Genomic DNA, 20456 nt, shown 5'->3' on the forward strand with positions numbered 1-20456 from the left:
ATTTGTGGGGAAAAGAGGGAAAAAGAAGAAAAGAAAAGGAGGGGGAGAGGGGAAGAAAGGAAAGAGAAAAAAGCAGCGAAAGGCGTTTCAAAGGCCAGCGCGGAGCGGCTGCACAGCGGCGGCGCTCTGCGGGCGGGGGCCGGGGGCGCTCGGGCTGCGCGGGGTCGGGGCGCGGGGGTGCGGCGCGGGGCGGCGCGGAGAGCGGGGCGGGCGCCGACGTCAGGGCGCCGCGTGCATATTGATGCGGGGGCCCGGCCGCTTTCGTCAAGGAGCAGAAGGAAGCAAGATGGCGGCCCTGTAGGAGCGGGGAGCGCGGCGCCCGGCTGTGCGTGCTGGATGTCGGCAAGGCTGAGGGACGCGGCGGAGGTCAGAGCGGCACCCCCGCCGCCGGCGGCTCTCACCGGCGGCCACGCGGCTACCCGGGGAAGGGCGGGGGGTCTGCGGGGGTCGCGCCGCGCGCCCGCGGGTGGGTGGGCGCCGCGGCCCCCCAACATGGCTGACGGCTGACAGAGGCGGCGGGGCCCCCCTTCTCCTCCCCGCCGAGCCCCCCGGCTTCGGCCCGCCGCGCCGTCCCCGCCTTTTGTCTGAACGGAGGGCGCGGGGCGGCGCTGCCCCCGGGGGCTCGGCGCGGCTCGGGGGGCTGCGGGCTGCCGGCGGGGGGGCGTCGGGCCCGGCTTTGTGCCGATTCCCGGCCCCGGCGGACACAAAGGCGGGCGCAGCCCCGCGGGGACGGGAAGAGGAGGGGGAACGGGGCCGGGGGGGCGGCGGAGGGCAAGGGAAACGAAACCGGGGCTGGGGGCGAGAGGAGCGTGTGTGTGTGTGTGCGTGCGTGCATACATGAGGCTGGCCGCCAGGCCTTCCCTTTTTTTCTTTCCCTTTCTTTTTTTTTTCTTTTTTCCTCCCTCCGTGCAACCTCCACGCGCGGGGCTGTGCCCCCCTCCCTCCCTCGCCCCTTCCACCGGCGGCTGACAGCGCGGTGCCCCGCGGCCGCACACGGAGCGGCACCCGGGAGCGGGACGGAGCAGCTGCCGCGGGGCGGTTTCCCTTTCGGGAGGGCGATGTGAGGGGCAGCGTGCCGCACCGCGCTGCTCACACGCGCTGTTTCCACGCACGCGGGCGACGGCCGGGTCGGGCGGCAGCGCGAGCGGTACCGCGCTCCCCGTGGCGCTCGTAGCGCGGCACTGGGGAGTTTCGGAGCGGAGGAGAAGCTGCCCCGGTGAAAGCGGGTCAGCGGGGGTCGTTTGCCGGCTAACGAGGCGGTGCCGCTCTCATGCTAATGGCAGGCTGCCTCTCTGCAGTGGGAATGCGTGTGTGCTCAGCGGGTGGCCACTTTCCCCGCTGCTGTAAGGCGCGCACGGGACGGGACGCGCTCGGGGTGGCCGCGGGCGTCCAGCCAGGAGAGCCCCGCGCTCCGGGGCTGTAAATCATCCCTCCTTATCTCCGGGAGCCGGGGCGATTTGTCTAAGCGGTGCGCGATGATGGCCACATTAGCTCCCGTATTCGGGCTGCCCCCGCTTTTCCCAAACGCCTCGCGTTCTTGGTGTGCACGTTTCGGGTTTCTAGGGGTTTTTCTTTTCCTCGTTGCCTCAAAACCTGCCTCCTCTCACCCCTCCACGTCAAGGTAAGCCTGCACTGTTTATATACAGTTCACCATTTGCGCGTGATGACTAAGAGCGGTCGTGCAACAGGTTTTGATAGACTGTGGTGCAGAACACTGCCTCTTTTCAGCTCTTTTCCTCTCAGACAGGCAGCACCGAGCTGTGCTGCCCTCCGACACCTCCCAGGCTCCGGTTCTCTGGTGCGAATTACTTGGTGCTTTTCTAAAGATCCAAATAAAACTCCATACAAAACATCAATGCTATTTTGCTATATCTGTGTTAAAGACAGTTTCGTGCGCGTTTCTTACTCTGCTCAGAAGTCATGTTGTTTGCACTGTGTTTATTTCTGTTCCGTCCTTAATATGCTGGTAAATCCAGCAAGGCAAGGGCTCCTGGTCTGTCTGATCTGTTGCTGTTAGCACTGAAAATGAATGTAGGTGTCTTGCATTTCTTTCTGTAGAAAAACCCTCTTGGAATGATGTAAATAAATCACTGCGGGTATTATTCTGGCTCCTTTCCTTAGTGCTGTGGAGAGCACAGCATGAGCCCTACCAGTGGGTCTGGGAGGAATTCAGATCTGGTGTTGGGAAGAGAAGAAAGGGAGGGCAAAGATGTGAGAAGTTGAGTGTTGAGGTAGTAGGACTAAACTGCTGCTCACCAAAATGAAGAACTCAAAAGTCACATTTCGTAAGGAATAGTTCTGTATTGTTCTGGGGAGTGATACCAAGAAGCCTCGCAAGTGCTTCCAGGGACCCCAGAAACTGGCCTAGCATTACCTGATACAGAATGGGTTAACAAGTACCCAAAAGAAGAAAAGGTTGAACAGGAGACACTGGGGCTTCTGAGTTTGCTGAGCTATCGCTGCTTGCAGTAAGGCTTTTAACTGGGGCTTTGGCATCACTGGTTCCTGGCTTTTTGCCAGGGAGACTGGCATTGTTTTGATGTAGAGCGCACGGTCCTAGACTTTGGTGTGTCAACACTGTTTAAAGAACACGAACCATGTGCCCGCTGAGGAGCTGTATTATGACGGACAGACTTCCAAGGTCTCATATTGGCACCAGCGCTGCGTTGGGTAACAGAAGTGGGAGGCTGTCAATGTTTGGGTTTCTGCATGCAGAGTTAGGAGGCTCTCTGGCTGCTGCTGGCACCAGAAGGGACCATTCTCTTACCCCGCATGTTTCAGATGTGCTGGGATGCAGTGTCCCATATGGTTCTTTTCTAGGTTAGTAATGGCCAAGTGGCTCTGAATGAAAACCCTGTGCTTTGGAACAAATCTGCTGTTTGGATGTTGGAAAAAAAAGTGAAGTTTGGGTTGCAGTGATGTTACCGACCCAGCGGAGTGGTTTGTATAGAGTATGGCTGAGCGGTGACTTTAAATCACCTGCTCTGTTTTGTTCCGACTCGTAGACTTTGAGCTCCTGTAGAAACAAGAGATGGTTGTTTTTCCATTGTCTGCTTTTCACGGTGGAATTTCAGAGGAGCTGTCAGACCTGGCTTTTCAGGGTGACCCTCCTGCCTCCCTTGTGGAGCACCGCACAGTAGCTGGAAGCGTGGTAGCAGCCTCTGTGAGCCAGCTTCACAACTGGAGCCTGAATGTGGTGGGACAAAGTTGCCAAGTTTCAAGTAGAGTTGGTGGTTATCTTGGAAACAGTGCTGGGGAACACAACCACAAATGATTTTGCCAAATAATATACGGTATTTATTTAGTCCAGCTCTCCGATTGCTGCTAAGGCAGTCAGCCAGCAGCAGTGAGCGTTGTGACATCACTCTGAAAGGCAGCGTGCTGATTCTGAAATGGAGTGGGATGTAGTATGATTCATTTTTATTATTTTTTTTTCAAGCTGTAGTCTGAACAGAGATAAAGCATATGACTGCATCGTGGCTGAGAGCCAAAAAGGGAATTATATGAATCAATCACACTTGCAGCATTTTTCCGATCTCATTCTCCATAAGGCAGTGAGTACCTTCTTACTCATGTAATGATATTCTGTAGGAAATGTATCCTTTTAAACACTGAACAAGTAACTAGTAACAAGTTGCCACAGTTCAAGCTGGTATGCTTTCAGATAGTCACTGATTGCGTGTGCAATTTGCATAGCTTGTCCCTATATCCTAAGTAATAAAGTGTTAGAAATGGAAAGTACCATGAGTAATCATCTTCTCAGTCACCCAGTGAAAGGAAAGCACTTCTGCCTTCCCTGAGGGCAGACAAGTCTCTTAAAAATGGAGAGGAAAAAAACAAGCACCAATTTCTTAAGGAATTGCTCAGCGTGGTGGGGTGGAGGGGTTGGGGCTAAGGAATAAAATGGTGAAGCTCCAGCATCAGCTGGACTAATCCCAAGGACAGCGGATGACTGACATGAAAAGTTGTTTGGACTAGAGTACTGGGAGTATGTCTCCCGCTATGTAGCAGGGGCTGACAGAAGATAGAGGAAACTAAGGCTGGAGACTTAGGAATAGCTAGTGGCTAACTTCATCCACATCTCTCACACTGCTCATGAAACAAAGGAACAAAAATGTCCTGTCTGCTAAGAGCATCAGAAAGCACTACTAGTTATTGATCATAAAGGGTTGTAAATCCGGGAACGACAAAAAGAGTTGCTGTGCTTTGGAAAAACAGGTTAACAGTTAAAAGACTTAAAGATTTAAATTGCTGGCTATCTTTTCATGCAGGCTTGTTCATCTCTGTCAAACACCTAAAAAGCTGAATCATCTCAGCAACCCAAACAGAATTCTCCTTCAAAGTCCAAGTTCCTGGGGGGGTGGGGGTTGTGCCCAGTTGGGGTGTTGTTGCCCTATAGCATACATGCGATTAGAAGCTCCAGTAGGATTATTCTCACAAATAAATAAAGGCCTGTAGCATTGAGGCTTCTGTTTGACCTAATTCGTGGTGCATTTGTTCCTTTGGAAACAAACAACAAGCCCACCTTGTCTAAAAAAATAAAATGCATGCAGCATTTCTGTTGCAGTCTGTAGAAGAACGGACTTATCCTATACTAGAATTGAACAAGACAGGATGGAGATGCTGGATTTTCCTGAGTAAATTATGGCTTTTAAGATGGTTTCTCCCTGTACATGTATAAAAAAGGTCTGTTTCTTCAGAAATGTACTTGAATCCTGAAATAAGTAAGAATTCCATGATGAGGTAAAAGCTAGTGCTTCCACAAGTCTGTATGATTCCACTTAGCAGAGAAACTTTCCAAGCTTTGCTATCAAGATGGTACTGTGTGGTCCTGGAAGAGAAATCTGATTTCATGGAAAGCATGTTGTATTAGGAAAAGTGTTTGTGTTCCTCCCATATGTTAGCTCACTGCTTTACTCCCTCATAACCAAGACTCAACCACAAGGTACCCATTGGAAATCCCTTCCACAGGTACAGGGCAGTACCCTGGGCATTTTCTAGTTAATTCTGATGATGCAATTTAAGCAATGTGAAATACCCTCATGTGTTTTACAGCATCGCTTCTGACCTCTGTCATATTCCAACGACTTCTGCATTCTCTACTTTTCACAAGCTACTCTATCTTGAACTTTACGTTTTGGTGACTAAAACTTAAGCAATTCTTCTGCTTAATCTTCCCTCTAATAACGCACAAAGAGCCCAAGCTGCGTCTTCCAAGTGTCCTGGCACGAGCTACTCCAAGTCCTGTCGCGTTGGGAAAGGATTTGGCGCCAGCGCAGTGACGCCGCAGCCTACCCAGTGGGTAGATGCTGAGGTCGGCAATGGCTCCACGCGGCCGCACGCACGTGGCTGAGTGTTTACAAACAGTGTCCCAGCATCCTGGGCAGCTGCCCTGACGCAGTCTGGAGTTCTAGGAACTTTCCCACTCCTCACGGGAGCAAGGGGAAGAAATCCAATGTGCGGAGCTTAAGAAAACATTGTAGCTGTTTTTTTGGCTGGGCTTGCTGCTGCCTCTGTGTTCCATTCTAGGTCATTGGCTCCTTTCTCCAATGCCCCCATTTTCCCCTGCACTCGAACGCTTTGGAGTGGGCTGACCCAGAGTATGAGACATGGTTAAGGGAACTGTTACAAAAGTTTCAAATGATTCCTCCCCATTCCAGAAGCTTATGAGGAATCCAGTCCCAAAAGCTTTCATGACAAACGGCTCTTAGTGGTTCATGAATCCCACCATAAGTTGTTAGTGTATTTTTCCTTTAATCAGGCACGGCTCCCTGCCTGCTCAAGTAGTAGAACTCTTTTTTCTTTCTTTCTTTTTTATTTTATTTTATTTTTTTTAATTCCCCTTCTTGAAAAAAAATGGAAAAGAAATCACGAATGCTACTAACTTTATAAGTAAAATCAAATAGCTGAAAGCCTTTATTACTTAATGAGATGTAATAGCAACACCTCTTTGTATCAACACGAGAGCTAATACCACTGCAAGGCAAGTTTGAGATCTCCATTAGATATAAGAAGCTCAGTGGAGATTTCGGCATTTGCTCAACCAAAAGAATCATGCTGTTAATCTGATGGGATTTTTTTCTTTGTTTGAAAGTGTTGGTAATGATCGTGGTTGTCTTGCAAGATGGCTTCAGGAAGCGCAGACAAAAATTCCTCTCGCTGCCCAGAAGCACCCAGCTGGCGATGCGCCTGGTGCCATCTCCTGTGGACCTAGCCAAAGCTGTCAGACAGGTTCTGGTCGGAGGAGACTATTCATGCCTGTGCCATGTGCACTGTATCTCATCCTGCTCACATTTTTCAGACTCCCTCATGCAGGCTTGCAGCAAGCTTGGGAGAGTGTATAGAGTACATCGCTCCCTTTGCAAAACATGTCCTAAGAGCTCTTTGTTTTCCCTACTGAGAGGTTGATACAAGTGTCTCTTCCTTATTCTGAATTTGTCTAGATGAGTCATGGCATTCACTATCATACAACAGAGTTTGAAGGCCAGAGCATGTGTGACTTTTGACATTAGCTGTAGGTTTGCACCGGTTGCTTCATTTCACACGAGCATTGATTATGATCAGTGTATTTTGTTACTGTGCTCCACCTGTTTCTTTCTCTTCAGTCCTTCTTTGCTAGGCACAATGGTTTGTGTCACATCCAGGACGTGCTTTTGTTTCACCAAGCTCTTCACCCTCTTTACTTTCCTTCTCTGACTTTTTGACCCACAGTTCCCTTTACTCTTGCAGCCACCGTGGTAGCAGAGGCAGTGAGCCAAAACAGAGAACAGACAAGAGAATATATGAAAAAGGCATTTCTGAGTTTGCACTACTAGTTCCTCTTCTTGCCACTTTTAGCGCTGTTACAGGGATCAAAGGGCAAACATTACCTCTGTTCCTGATGCTGACAGTGGAGTTTTGCCCTCAACTTTAGTTTCCTTTAATCACCTCCCTCCCTATTTGTTCCTTTGCACTATAGACAAGTGTTCATGCAGCACTCACCCTTGCACTCCTGATACTTGTTTCATCTTTGTTTAACTTGTTCTCTCAGTGCTCCTTCACTTGTGTGTGAAGTCACGTACTTTGCAGCTATCTAATTTTTATGCTTGCCAAAGGACATACAACTCTTTCTGTTCTTATGTAAGCAGAAAGGAGAAAAGAATGACTGCATATTACCTCCCATGCGAAAGTAGCATTACTGACCTGGTAAAACAAGGAGAATGAGCTGCTGCAGGAAAGCTGGAGTTGCCTCCCTACCTCCAAAATCACTGAAGTTCACACAAATGGGAGATTTCCATGAAGCTTAAAGTGAACGTATAGCTTAATAAAAGGAGTGCAGTTCACCCCTGAAAGAGAACACATGAAAGCTGGAGGATGTATTGGATTTTCCTTTCTCTGGGACTGGGGGAAGAGGGAGTGCCTGTGTGTATTAAAGGCCCTCATGTTTTGTTTATTGATTTATTTTTCTAAAAGGTGAGCCTTTCATTCCCACTCTGCTCCTCTGTTGGCTTTTCCATTTTGCTTTCAAGATGAGCAACTGTGAAAGGCTGGATTTGACCCTTGTGTATCTCCTGTAACTGACAGACATTTTGGACTCCACATGTCACACAGTCAGTTTCCAGGTGTGAGTGAAAGCAGTGAGCAAAGAGGGCAGTGCACTCTTGGTATTTATAAACGTGAAAAATGCACAAGAGAGAAAAATGGTTTTTCAGTTTTTCATTGTTTCTGTGCCACTCTCTGTTCTTTCCATGAAGCATTTGTGCTTTAAAAAAAAAAAAAAGTCTAGACCTGAGCTTTTCCACTTCTGTGTAGTCCTTATTGCACAGAAGAAGCTTTTGAAGGTGCGAGAAAGAAGTGGGAAGAATAAGAACTATGCTGATGCATTTCCTTTCTTTCCATTATTACATGTAGTGCCCAAGAAGTGGAAGAGGTTAGGTAGGGGAAAATATATCTTCTTATGCAATTTTCCACTGTGCTTGTGTTGTGCAGTTGACAATATGTTAGGTACAGGTGGCTTTTTTCTTCCCCCACCCCCGGTGCTGTCAGCTGACTTGTGATCCTCTGAACTGATGGAAGCCCCTGTGCTTTTACACCTTTTCAGTTCCCTGGGCAGAGCTGTAGCAGTTGCCCTGTGTGGATAAACTGGCAGCAGTATCTCCATGCTTTGTGGCAACTGAAAAAAATAGTCTGGGGGTATTTTTTGCCCTTTTGGTGGTAAGGGAAAGGAAATGGGTGGGAAAGTGCATACAGAGGTGGATTTATTTATTTATTATTATTTAAAAATAAAAGTTTCCAAAGCATTTGCAAGTTAACATGTTTCCTAGAAAATACATACCCTAAATGATGGGGTGGAAAGAAGTTTTGCTCCTGGCAGGGTGAGTCTTTAACTACCTACTGCACAGCTGCTTTTTCTTGAAGCAACTGCTATTGGCTGCTTGGAGGTGCTTTGTTGGGCAAGCTGCAGCATGAGTCGCATTTGGGATGGCAATTCTGATGCTTCCAAATACAGGGAGAGTGGATAGAGTGAAATTAATTACTGTGCATTGGGAGGCACCTCATATCCCAGCCACAAAACAGAGTCCCACCGTCCCACTGCGCTCAGGGCTGTACAAACATAAGCAGCAAAAGGGAACAGAAGTGGCTTAACTCAGTGAAAGAGACAGCAACAGAAAAAGGAAGCCTGGCAGTGCACAAGGGCCAGAACGTCAGGATGTCAGAATGTCATTTGTTTGTAAAGCAAAGCAGAGGCAGACAGCTGACTTCTAAAAACCTAAATATTTGCAGTAAATAAAGCAAAGATGCTATTGTTACCTGCTCTGTGCGTGCACATGAAGAGAAGTCCCTAACCAGCACTGCAGCAGTCTTTTTGCTGGGGCGCAATTAATGAGAAGGCAAAACACTCACAGAGTAAGAGAAAGCGTCTAAAATTAGTAAGCAACAACTGAGAGCCAGAGCTCACAAAACGTGGTACAAACTCTGCTGGAGCCATTCATTTCAGTACTTTAGAAGAAAACCTAAAAGACATACAGGAAAGCTGTGGTGTATCTGGGAAGTGAACCCGTATCTCCTATGCCCCAGTGCTCTACCCATGATACCCTCCTTCCTGCTCATTCAGAGCTTTACAGATACTTTTCTCTGCTTACTAAGATAACAGAAGTATCAATTCTAGGAAACAGAAACTTGAATCAAAAACAAATGGGTTTTCACTTTCTTCAGAAGCTGTTTTTCAGTAACATTTTCTGTTAATTGACAACACATTCAGTATTTTAGTTTTGGTGTTTTTCTTCTGTTGCTGTTGTTGGTTTGTTTGGTTTTCTGGCCAAGCCTCAGAACCCTTAAAGCAGCAGCACTTGTCCAGCACAACCCAGCAAATTGTACCTTGAGAACTTCATTCTTCACCTCCTCAGGAAAAAGGACTGCTTTTGTGCTATGCTTTGTCCCCTGAAGCCCCCGACTCAAGTGAGAAAAGGTGCAGGGAAGGTTGTTAGCAGCCTGACTGGCACTGCAGATGTTTCCATGCACCTCCAGACAAACAAGCAGAAGCTCACAATGAGCTTGTTTTTAATTAAAAATAGTATGTTGCATCGGTTAATTGCAGTGTGTGGGATGGAGTTGTGTAACGCCATTTCAGTAAGTAGGTACTCCAATAACTCCCATTAACCTTTAATACCCTTGATCCTCCTATTCATTTGGGCAGGATTTCCCACAGTCTGCGAACTGTTCTGTATGCCAGCTCCAACCTACCACACGAGTTCTGTTTTGATCTGTTTTATCAATTAATGGTTCGTCAGGGTTCACGAACCCTCATACTGACATCATACTTCGTAAAGAAGCTCAAAGAAGAATTAAAAAAAAACAAACAACAAAACACAAAACACAAATGTAATTTGCTGCCAGAAAACCTCTCTGCACAGGCCCGTATTGGTGACAAAACCCAAGGAGCATTTGGAACTTTCCATGTAACAGACTTGAACTGGAGACTGTAAATTGTTACGCTGTCCCTTTGGTCATTGGGAGCTCTTTGCCGTGGGCAGCCACAGCTCGGACTCCCTGCTTTGGTCCATAGCGCGCCGAGCCAGGAGCCTGCCCCGGGGAATTTCAGTGCCTTAACAGACTCGTGATACGAGCCATGATGAAGTGCTGTCGGAAATAAAATCCGATGGGTAATTTAGCTCGGCAGCGTTCCCTTGGATGCTGACAGAGGCAGTTGACCATGAAGGACAGATGGATTTTCCCCGCCATGTTTACAGATCCAGCCGTGCCTCACACTGCCCCACAGAAAGATGGGGAGGTAGCAGAGGGGGCTGCCTGCTCGTTCCCATAGTTCTTACTCATCCCCAGGCAGTTTTGAGGTTTGGCAGCTGGGTCCCACGTGGCTCGCGCACGTGGCGGCGGTGTTTACAAACACTGTGACAGGCTGGAGGGTGCCACACGGCCGGGCCGCGGTGTGCCGTGTGCCAGCCCATTTCTCGCCTGCAGCGGTCACAGCAAAATACAGCTCTGACGGAGGCCACTGGCGCCTTTGGGTTTGCTCATTTTATGTTTAGGCAACGTGCAGTCCAACGTTTTAGTGCAAGGTTGTCCACAGTGAGTCAAAAATAGAAACTTTATTGCTTGATAGAGTAGTAGCGCTGAAGAGCGCTAGCTAGACGCACATGCAACTGCCAGGAAGGTACTTTTCTGCTTTCCAGAGACGTTGTTCAGGAATTGGGTAACACAGTAGGGCAGAGTTTCAGAAAGGAAATGAATAGGTGCCTTTTCTGCTTCCCCTTAACGAGCCTGGGACCCCTTTCCCTCCAAACTGAAGGGACAAGTCTTGACAAAATGCAAGGTGCTCGGAGCAACCAGTGTTTGAACCCACAGTTGCAGTATCCTTAGGAGAGGACTGCTTGGTTTTGCTTTGTTTTTGCAGGCTGATGGCATATAGCAAGAAAGAGGTTTGGACAGCTGTGCATTTCTGTATTAAATGGCTTCCCATAGCTGGGTCGCACAGAGACAAAGAGCATGCTTATTTCCACGTTCAGCTGAAATGTATTGACTTACTTTTTGCTGCTCTCCTCGTGAGTTCAAAGTTCAAGGACTCGTGTATCTACTGTACCTTGAGTTCAGATAACCAGATAGAACACACAGAGAGAAACAAACAGAAAAGCCTGTTCTCTTCAAAGACAGGCATTTTTTCCACACCGGTTCCCCTGTTGTGTTTCAGGGTGTGCACTATTTGTTCTTCCCCTTTTGTTTCGTTCTCTCCCGGCCCCCTCTGCAGTGCTGCACACTTGCCTGCTCGCAGCCGCTGCTGGCTTGCCGGCCTGAGAAGTGCAAACTCAGCAGGGACTGGTAACATTTTAACTCTTTGTCCTATTCTCAGCTCTCCCAGCAAAGGTCAAAGCAAACAAGACTTACAGCTGCACTTGAAACAGAATGGTAGAGGAGGGAGGGACATCTGCCATGGGCTGTTCCCCCTCCCGCCTGGTTCTACTCCAAGCACGTGAAGTGCGTGGCAGGGGGAGATGAAACTTTCCATAGGCTTTGAGAGATGTATCTGCTAATTTCTCGCGAAGAGGAAATGAAAGACTCATGACTTTTGTTTCTGCTGGCCATATCTGGCTTTGTGCAACCTCTGCCGATGAACAGGAATAATTTAGGAGTTACTTCCCCAAATGCCTGAAACACAGTCTTTGTTTCATTGGTGCAAAGCCAGCAAAAAGCTATTACAGACACAACGTCTCGGTTATCTGTCCTTGAAGTCATTTCAGAAACATTGGCAACGTGCCCCTATACAATTCTCTTCCCTAGCAGCCATAGTTTTGCATTGTGTTGAGGGACCACACTGGTCCCTAAGGTTCGGTGAGGGCAAAAATAAGTTTTGTTTGCCATGAGGATGTTTCAGAGCCCTGCCATTTGCTCACTGCTGAGCAAAGGAACATGCCTTGACACTGCCAATGCTAGCACGGGCCCACCTGTGCCGCACACAGGGAGAAGGTTCCCACTGTGCCCTCCTGCCAACCTGCCAGCCCATCCCACGTGGCCGTGAGGGCAGTGTGCCGGTCAGAGAGTTGGCGCAAGAGAGTTGGCGCAAGCCGGCTGAGCGACATCGATCCGGCGCCAAGGTTTGCCTCTCCGCCCGGAGTCCTGGCCGGTTTTGATGCTTCGCCACGTGCTAGTGCACGTGGTTTCAGTGTTTACAAACATGACCCCAGAAGTCTTACTAGGGCGGTGAGGAAAGAGCCAGCAAATACCGCATGGCCTGCGCGAGGCTGACCCGGCCTGCTGGCGCCAGCAGCGAGCAGCAAGGCATGCATACTGAGCACAGCCTCTGTGCACACACCACACACACAGATGATTTTGCTTCCAAATTGTTTTGAAATATCATTGCCACCATGAGAGAAGTTTCCGCCATAAACTAAAAATAGTTACTATTAGCTAGCAGGAGCAGGCAAGTGATTCAGAGACTGGAGGATAGAAGCGACTGTGTTCTTCGGCACCGTAAGTTTGCTTCTTTGCCGAACTGACTCAGAAAGTATTTTCAGTGGTAAGGAAGTACAAAGCTGGCTTACTTTGGCTACAATAACAGAACACTGCTTGAACGTGTGGTTCCTGATTGACAGTTCCTCGTTTATTCCTTTATTAACACTTGCACTCAGGCACTAATGAATGCTTTGCAGTTGGGTATCGATCATCAGTTTAGCAAAACGGTGGCTCAGTAGTTTCAAGTGACACACCATCTCCAAAATGTAAATGCCACTGCAAAGGGCTGACTTGATTTTTGGCATGGGCCTTGAGAGAGAAATGTGTGGCTGAAATGTCCCTCCAGCAAAACAGGCTTTACACTCAACTGCCAGATGTCCACGTTTCTTCTCCATATGTACTTTCTTAAGCACTGCCAGATATATTAAATGTTTATTAAAAAATAAAATCTATTTGTCTTTTCCTTATCTTTGAAGTTCTTCAAAGAAGGTTGTACTGTATTCCCAATTACTTGAAAACAGTTTCTTTTCTAGAAGTTAGCAATTGTAAAACGGGAGTACATAGTCAGACGATTCGTTGTTGACAGGCTCCAGAGCTCTTGAAGTTCTCTCAGAAAAACGTGTATGTGGAGGAAGACAAGCTATACAACTGTGACTGGTTGCCAAAGATAAACACAGCTTTCTTGAAAAAGCTGCTAAACTAGCAAAAATAACCCGTGCTTATTAGTAAATCACTTCCAGTCTTTACTTTTGGAATCAAACAACTTACTCCCAGCTTTACAAAAGCCTACTAAATGTTGAAGGGTTGTTTGGTTTCTTTCTTTCCAGGCAGAATGGTTGACCTTTCTGAGGTAGACAAGATAGTAGAAAGATGATAGTTCTATTTTATACTTGTTACTATGATACATCTTGGTGTTCGTAAATATGGTAATGGCAGAGCCCGTAGGAAAGACACACTGTGAGTGTCTTGGTGCTCTTTTCCAGTATGCTTCAGTCCCATTACTGAATGCAACTTTTGCAAGTACAAAGCCAGCCCAGAGTCTTCAACTTTTCCATCCATTATCCATGGCAGCTCTGCATTAGTCATCAAAGCTGCTGCAGATATTTTTTGTAATTTAGACAACATAGAGAAAAGAGGCCAAACTTTGCCTATTCTGGGCTGATGACCAGCTCCTTTCATGCACTCCAGTAGCTCTCACCAGTGCAGGTGAAGTGCTCTGCAGCTCTGGCCCTGGCTCAGCATTTGTTTTGTCTCATCTCCTAGCTAGCTGAATGCTGCATTCAACACGTGAGCAAATGCATTTCTGCCAGTTACTGATACCTTTTCTCTGCTTGATGTTCATTATGATACTCATTACAGCATATGCAATGGATCTAGAAATAAGAATAGAAGTACTGAAAACAGGGCACTGATGTGTTACTATTTTAAGAGTTCTGTGTTGCATATTTTCTGCTTGAGGAAAGAAAATCCACCTTACAATGAATCTGTATGGGTATGGACAGTCTTGGAGAAAGGAGACCCAACAGTCTTACTGTAAAACCTTTAAATACGTACAGTTTTTTTCTGGGTACATCATAGTACATCTTCTGGAGTCTTTCTCCAGAAGTCCTGAGTCATTTTTCAAGATGTTCTGAATCAGAAAGTGTCAAGGTTTGCAAGGACTTGTTTATTAGTATGTATGATGGCTGAGGGCTTTATCAAACATTTGACCTAACCAGGGGAAGATCTATACAGATACACAAACAATGCATCAAGTGCATCTTTGACTCACAGAGTCTTCTTGCTATTACCATTTGAGATACTTTCTTAAATTATAAGACCCTCTTTCAGTGAAGAAAATATAATGAAAGAAATGCTGCTTATAATGAAGATTATTCAGTGCTTTCAAGTTGGAGGCAGGGGGTAAAAGAATTCTTCAAGATTTACCATTGTATGCTGCAGTGTGAGTAACCACCATTGTGTCAGTTTAGATGAGTATCTCAGAATAAATACAGACTCTGTCATGAATTTGTCCTCTAGGTAAAAAAGTAATGGAAATCTTGTTTAACAAGTTCAGCAAAAGGCACACCTAAAATTTAATTATGCCTTCAGATGCGTATGTGCAATTCTTAGTAAAGAGTTTTGCCCAGCTGCCAGGGAACAGTCTCAGGACTCTGTAATTTTTCTTATATGTAAAGCATTCACTGATCAATAATTATGTCAGTCCATAGTTAGGGGAAAAGAATTCCTCAGTGAAACAAACAACTATCAGCAGCCACAGCTTTGTCTGCTGTGGGTGTGTATAAGATTCTTGACCGTATTGTAACTTTCTTCCAAGCTCTTCCAACCTACCACCAGCAAAGCCAATCTATACCAAAAACCAAGAGTATGGAAAAGAGATGAAAGAACACCTGTGGTATTTACCGCAGGGGTTTTCCACTAATATCTCTTAATGGGATGGGAGCTGGGAATCTTGGATGAGATCTGAATTGCTCTATCAAAATTTGCAGCACCAGATGGAGCAGAGGGAGGACTCCTTGACCCAGGAGGGCAGAAAGGGACCACATTTTTCTGCTGTCTCCCTTACTAGTTGTTTTCTCAGCAGAATGGAGTTCCTTAACAGGCCAACAGCTTATTATTTTTGCACACAGAGAGAAGAATACACAAGATACCTGCTGGCCAATACATTAAGTTATGTTAACAACTGCCTGTAGCATTTGAAGGCAAGGTAGAAACACTGACAAACCTGCAGAGTATCTGCGCAGCACAAACCACAGGCACAAAATGCTTTGCAGAACTGCTTAAAAACAAAAACAAACTCCCAAAAGGTGTATGAAATGGACGAAGAGGCTGCTTAATCTTTCTCCTTTCCCTTAATCCAGATGAATCATAAGTCTCTTGCTTTCAATAAATACTTGGACAATCGCATCTAGAAGACCTCTGCTAGCAGAGGTTCTATATTATTCCAACTGTCCTCTTTTTGATCAACTTTCTTCTGTCTGGACAGATATAACATTCCAGCTGAGGCCATGCCGAGGCTGAGAAGACAAGTAACTTTATGCCTGACAGAGGCACAGAAATGGGACCACAGCTGGCCAAAAACTGTCTTTTTTCTCAAAAGTTTTTAACATCAGCTGTCCAGTTTGTCATCCACTGTAACTCCCAGAACAGCTACCCAGGCAATTTCTGACTCAGTGCCTGCACTCTCCACTGTTCCTGCCTCTTGAGATTCTGCCCTTGAATTAACAACACATGAAACCCCAGAACTTTGGAAAAGAGATTACCTTGTGACAGCTGATAAACTGTCATCAAGTAGGAGGGAATGAACATGGGGTGAACTGCAAAATGTGCCATAATGCACTTTTGTGAGGGTCTGCTGACTCACCAGGCTGTATGTTTCTTGAACAAAGACCACATCTTCATTGCCTTCATTGCTGTTATTTCATGCATAGTGAAGAGCTCTCTCACAGAAGATGATCTCTCTCTCCTGTGGACTTAAAATGAAGAATCTGGTCAATGAAAAGACTCATGATGAAAAGGTAAAACTGTGTAAGCTGGAAGCCAAAACACTGGATTGTTTTGTTACACTGCTCTAAGAGGGTTAGAGCCCCTATCAGGCATTAGGCAGTCAGATGCACTCTTGTCTTCCAGCAGCTCCTTTTTCTCATCCATTCCAGTTCAGTTTATGACCATATCCGTAGCCTTACCTCAGTGCCATTCCTACCCCTTTTGTCTTTCTCCTTGAGTCCCTGTGACATCAAACACCTTCATGAGCATTGTTTCTTTGCCACAGACTGATAGATTGCCTTGATGGATATATTACTTCAGACCAAACCTCCGCCCCTGAATTCTCTCATTAAGACCAAATCCTTCCAATGATAGCTTTACTTGTTCATGTTGTTTATTCTTAGTTGGGAACTGAAGTTGGACTCAATGGTATTTATGGATCCCTTCCAACATAGGCTATTCTGTGCTTCTGTGATCTAGGCAGTACTGAGAGCAGCTGAGTGTAGGTACTTGTAATTCAGGGCACCAGTAAAGAGAGGTGGGAAAAACAGGTGGTTTTACATTAAGCTGATGGTTCTTAATCACACTGTGATGTATGGTTTCATTATGCTATACTGAATGGAGATAGAAGCATATTTTGGAGAACCTGAGCACTAGAAAAGGCTTTTTTCTTCTGCTTAAGTGCCAGAGGTCTGTGGTTTTACAACGGAAAGATCTGAATTCTCCTCTTTTTGGTCCAGTGAAACTTTCAGATGAAACTGGCACATTCTGCAAGTTCCCATGCATTACTGCTTTGATTACAAGAGCCTTCTCTGGGTGTGGGCCTCAACATGGGCAGGGAACTAGGGAGGAGCAAGAGGAGCCCAGCAAAAATAACATGAGGGAGAACTCTGGGTGCCATGCACTGGCAACAAGAGAGCTAGCAGAGCTTTACCTTCAGCTGTGCTGTTACAGTTTGAAGGAAGAGAGTATTTGGAGAAGTAGAAGCTGACATTCTTCAAATTGCTAAAAGGAAGCAAGTATGATGTGGTGCGCGCAGTCCAAGGACTGTGTTGTCACAGCCTGTTGCTGATGCAGGTTCCTCTGAAATGGCAGGCATTTCAATGAATTAGCACAGCATCCAGGCTCTCGCTCCTAGGCACACTGTGGGAGCTGTGAGCTGCAGGTGGTGGAACCCTTTACCATTCATACCTTTCTCCAAGCATCTGCCCTTTAGCAGACAACAATAAAACAGTGCTTACTCCAGTGTGGCACTTATCAGCTGCTGCTGGCTATTCCCCTCTGCGCTCCCTCCTCTAAAGACTTCACCGCAGCACTTGGGAGAGCACTGCTGCCAAAGCAAGGCAGAGAAACTCTTAAGCATGCTTAAAGCGACCACCTATCCCAAGAAGCTGGTTTCTTCATTTGTTTGTTTTTGCAGCACCCAGAAAGTTGTAGTTTGTGCCACCAGCAGCTGGTGCGGTCACTTAAAACAGTTATTTCTAAAGCAGTGGCATGAACTGTGAAATTATCTAAAACCAGCAAACCAGTGTTGTGGGCTTTTTCCCAGAGGTTAGATAGAAGGATCAGGAAAAAGCTCTCTCCTGTCATTCTCCCCCTTTGTTTCTCGTTTTAATATTTAATGAGCATGTGATATTGTTTTAAGCTAGTCCTGATGGTCTTGTGAAGTTAATATTTAAAGCAGATGGCTGCAGTGCTTTAATAAGACGGTTGCTATAGAAACACAGTGCTGGGAAAGCAACAGTTTCTGTAGCACGCGGTCTCACTGAACATTTTAAAGGCTCTCGATCTCCATGTAGCAGGCCCAAAGAGGACTAACCTAGAAATGGAAAAGGAAGACAGTATGCCTGCGTGGAGTATTTACTTCAGCTGGGTTCCTCTTAGAGCTAGCTGGATAGCTGACATTTTTGTGGCTTGCTAAAGAGCTGTTTGAAACAACAAGAAACATGAGAAGAGAGATAAGCAAAAAAATTGATGGGGGAGAGGACTGTGGGCAGGAGACAGATCAGTGCAGTTATCTCTCCTTTGGAAGGTGAATTGGACATAGACGTTAACACAAACAAATTTAGGAGCACAAAACACCCACAAACAGTTTGCCGAAACACCCAAATATTTACTTTGCAATCCTCATGTTTTTTGTTTACTTCATCCTTGTATATCTAACCTTGCCTACCAACAATGTTGCAGCCTAAAACGTAGGGAAGGACACATCCTGTACTTTCAGGATTTTGTTTCTTCATTGCTGCCTCTGGTTTTCTTTATTCTGCCCAAACTGCTTTAACCTGAAAGTACCTAAATTCCTCTGTGTGGAAGGAAGGATGGAGAAGAAAGGAAGAAAGAAAAGGGAAGAAAAAGAAACAAGATGTGAGAAACACTTCAGTAATGGGGTATTCCTCTATCCTGAGGCTTAATCTGTTTTATCAGTGTCTGTTTCTCTGTGGTCATATTTGATTCCTCTATGGGCTTTTCCCGTGACTTCAAACTTTAGGAGGAGGAAAATTATGTATGATCTAAAATACCTCCCACTTTACTTTGTCGCCACAGTTCTCACTGCCATCATCTTCTACACCCAGCCAAAATACACCTTGCCTACTTTGTGCCCTCCTTTAACATCCTTCCTTGGTAATGTTCAAATGTTACTCTTCACCTCCCTCACAGGGCTTGGTTGTATTTTTCTCTCCCTCCCGCTGCCTTCCAGTGAATAGCACTGCTTTGCAGGGGAGGCTGAACAAGTTGAGAAATTGGAGAGGTGTTCCCTGCCATGCTTTTCATATCCTCTGCTTTGTTTTGGGATCACCGGTAGTGCAGCAGTAGGGCTATGGACAAGTACTCTGATATCAAGCCCTCAGGTAATTCTTCAGTACATCATTCACGCTCCATGGATGATGAGCTCAACCTCAGACCTACTCCACATGCACTTACATGTACACTAAACACAGGCACAGAGCATGAAAACAGACATAGTATCTCTGTCTCTATTTTCATAACAGGAATATTTTTAGGCATGACAGATATGATGAAGGAACTCTGCCCAGCTGCGCTCAGGATGGATGAGGCATGCTATTTTAGGTTATTACATAGCACTTCTCAAAAAAGAAAGTTTCGTAGCAGGCAGCCAAATGTTGGCAGGGAAACCATTCCCTAGGACACTGGAAGGAGGACCACGAGGGGAGCGGGTGACACGGTGGCTCCACGTGGGTATAGCATCAGTGGCCTCAGGAGGGCTTCCCCCATCCTGGAGCACCTGCTCCCAGACCCCGTGGCTGCTGCCCTGGGTAGGATTGCAGTCCGTGCTCTGAAAGGCTTCTTGTCTTTTCCTCTCCCTTAACTGTAAACGTGATCAGGAGCATTTTTTCCACAGTGATGAGTTGATCTCACAGACAGTTCCACTGTGGCAATCACATGTGGTTTGAACTGCATCCGTGTAAGAAGCTCACAGTGTAGCCTTTTGGGAAGAAATAGGTAACAGTAAGGGGAATCAAAAGCACATCATGTGCTGTTTCAGAGTTTGCTAGAAGGAAGCCCCTTGCACAGCTGAGGCCTGAAGACACTCCTGCAGGACACAACAGCAGGTGAATAATCACTGTCCTGCATAACCTATTAATTAGTTGTAAATGCAAGTACTGGGTGGAGGTGCAAAACTCGGGACCCCACTGAGTGAGACAGTGTACCATGGAGAAAATCCTTGCATCTTTGAGCTTCAAATACTGTTTTTGTGGTAAATACATAAGACAGAAGAGGCACAGAGCTCTGTGTAGAAAGGTAACAATTAAAAAAAGAAAATCAGACTTAGTGTAGCTTGCAGTTGTAGCACATTATCACTTGTCTGCTGTGTATCACTTGCCCTCATAGATGCAGCAAAAAGTCCAGTGACTGTAACCCCTGGGAGCACCAGAGTGCTGATTATCTCATAGTGCTCTGTGTGAGTGCTGCAGAGCTGGAAACATTTGACGTTGGTGCAGTCATAACTGAACGTGATCCCATCGCAGTCAGCAGAGCTGTTTGCGGGATGAGCTCATCCCCTGTATGAGTAAGGGGCTCGTCATTCAGCCAGTAGCTGCTGTGGGAAACCTCTGTGGGCTAAGCTGAAAGCTGTTGAGAGGTGGTGGCATTTAAATGGCAGACACGGTAGTTCAAGTACACGGGGAATGAGAAACTGTGCTTCTAACATTTCCTGGCACATGACAATTTTGATAAGGGGATTACTCTAAACAAAATTCTCAGTCTCGAGTGCGTTCATTGCTTTAATTAGACCGAGCGTAGATGGAAATTTACAGTCTGCTTAAGCTTCTATTTAAATCTCTGCTATGTTCCCTTTGCACACCTGTCTGAAATAAAGTTTGAGTCGAAAGAATAACCTCGTGGTACTCTTTCAGCTTCACTCTACCGGAGAGGTGCCTGTGTCTGGGTAAGCTGCTGGTATTTAGTTTTTGGGGTAATTTTTGTACTGGATAACTGGCATCTGTGTGTCAAGCATGCTTATGCATGGGTGTAGGGGGCTTATGAGGGGGCTGTAACTTCAGGAG

The 20456-nt window shown here is 46.4% G+C and overlaps 1 protein-coding gene across 1 annotated transcript in view; it reads left to right on the forward strand.

The window, feature by feature from the left end:
- Positions 1 to 251: 251 nt before the first annotated feature.
- TET2 (tet methylcytosine dioxygenase 2) overlaps positions 252 to 20456 on the forward strand; it is a 68358-nt gene continuing 48153 nt past the window's right edge. Inside the window, exon 1 of the mRNA XM_072335878.1 lies at positions 252 to 366. Coding sequence (XP_072191979.1) covers positions 337 to 366 — 30 coding nt within the window. The 5' untranslated portion in view covers positions 252 to 336. The remainder of the gene's footprint in view (positions 367 to 20456) is intronic.

The sequence above is a fragment of the Excalfactoria chinensis genome, chromosome 4, assembly GCF_039878825.1.
Source record: "Excalfactoria chinensis isolate bCotChi1 chromosome 4, bCotChi1.hap2, whole genome shotgun sequence".
NCBI classification, from domain to species: domain Eukaryota; kingdom Metazoa; phylum Chordata; class Aves; order Galliformes; family Phasianidae; genus Excalfactoria; species Excalfactoria chinensis.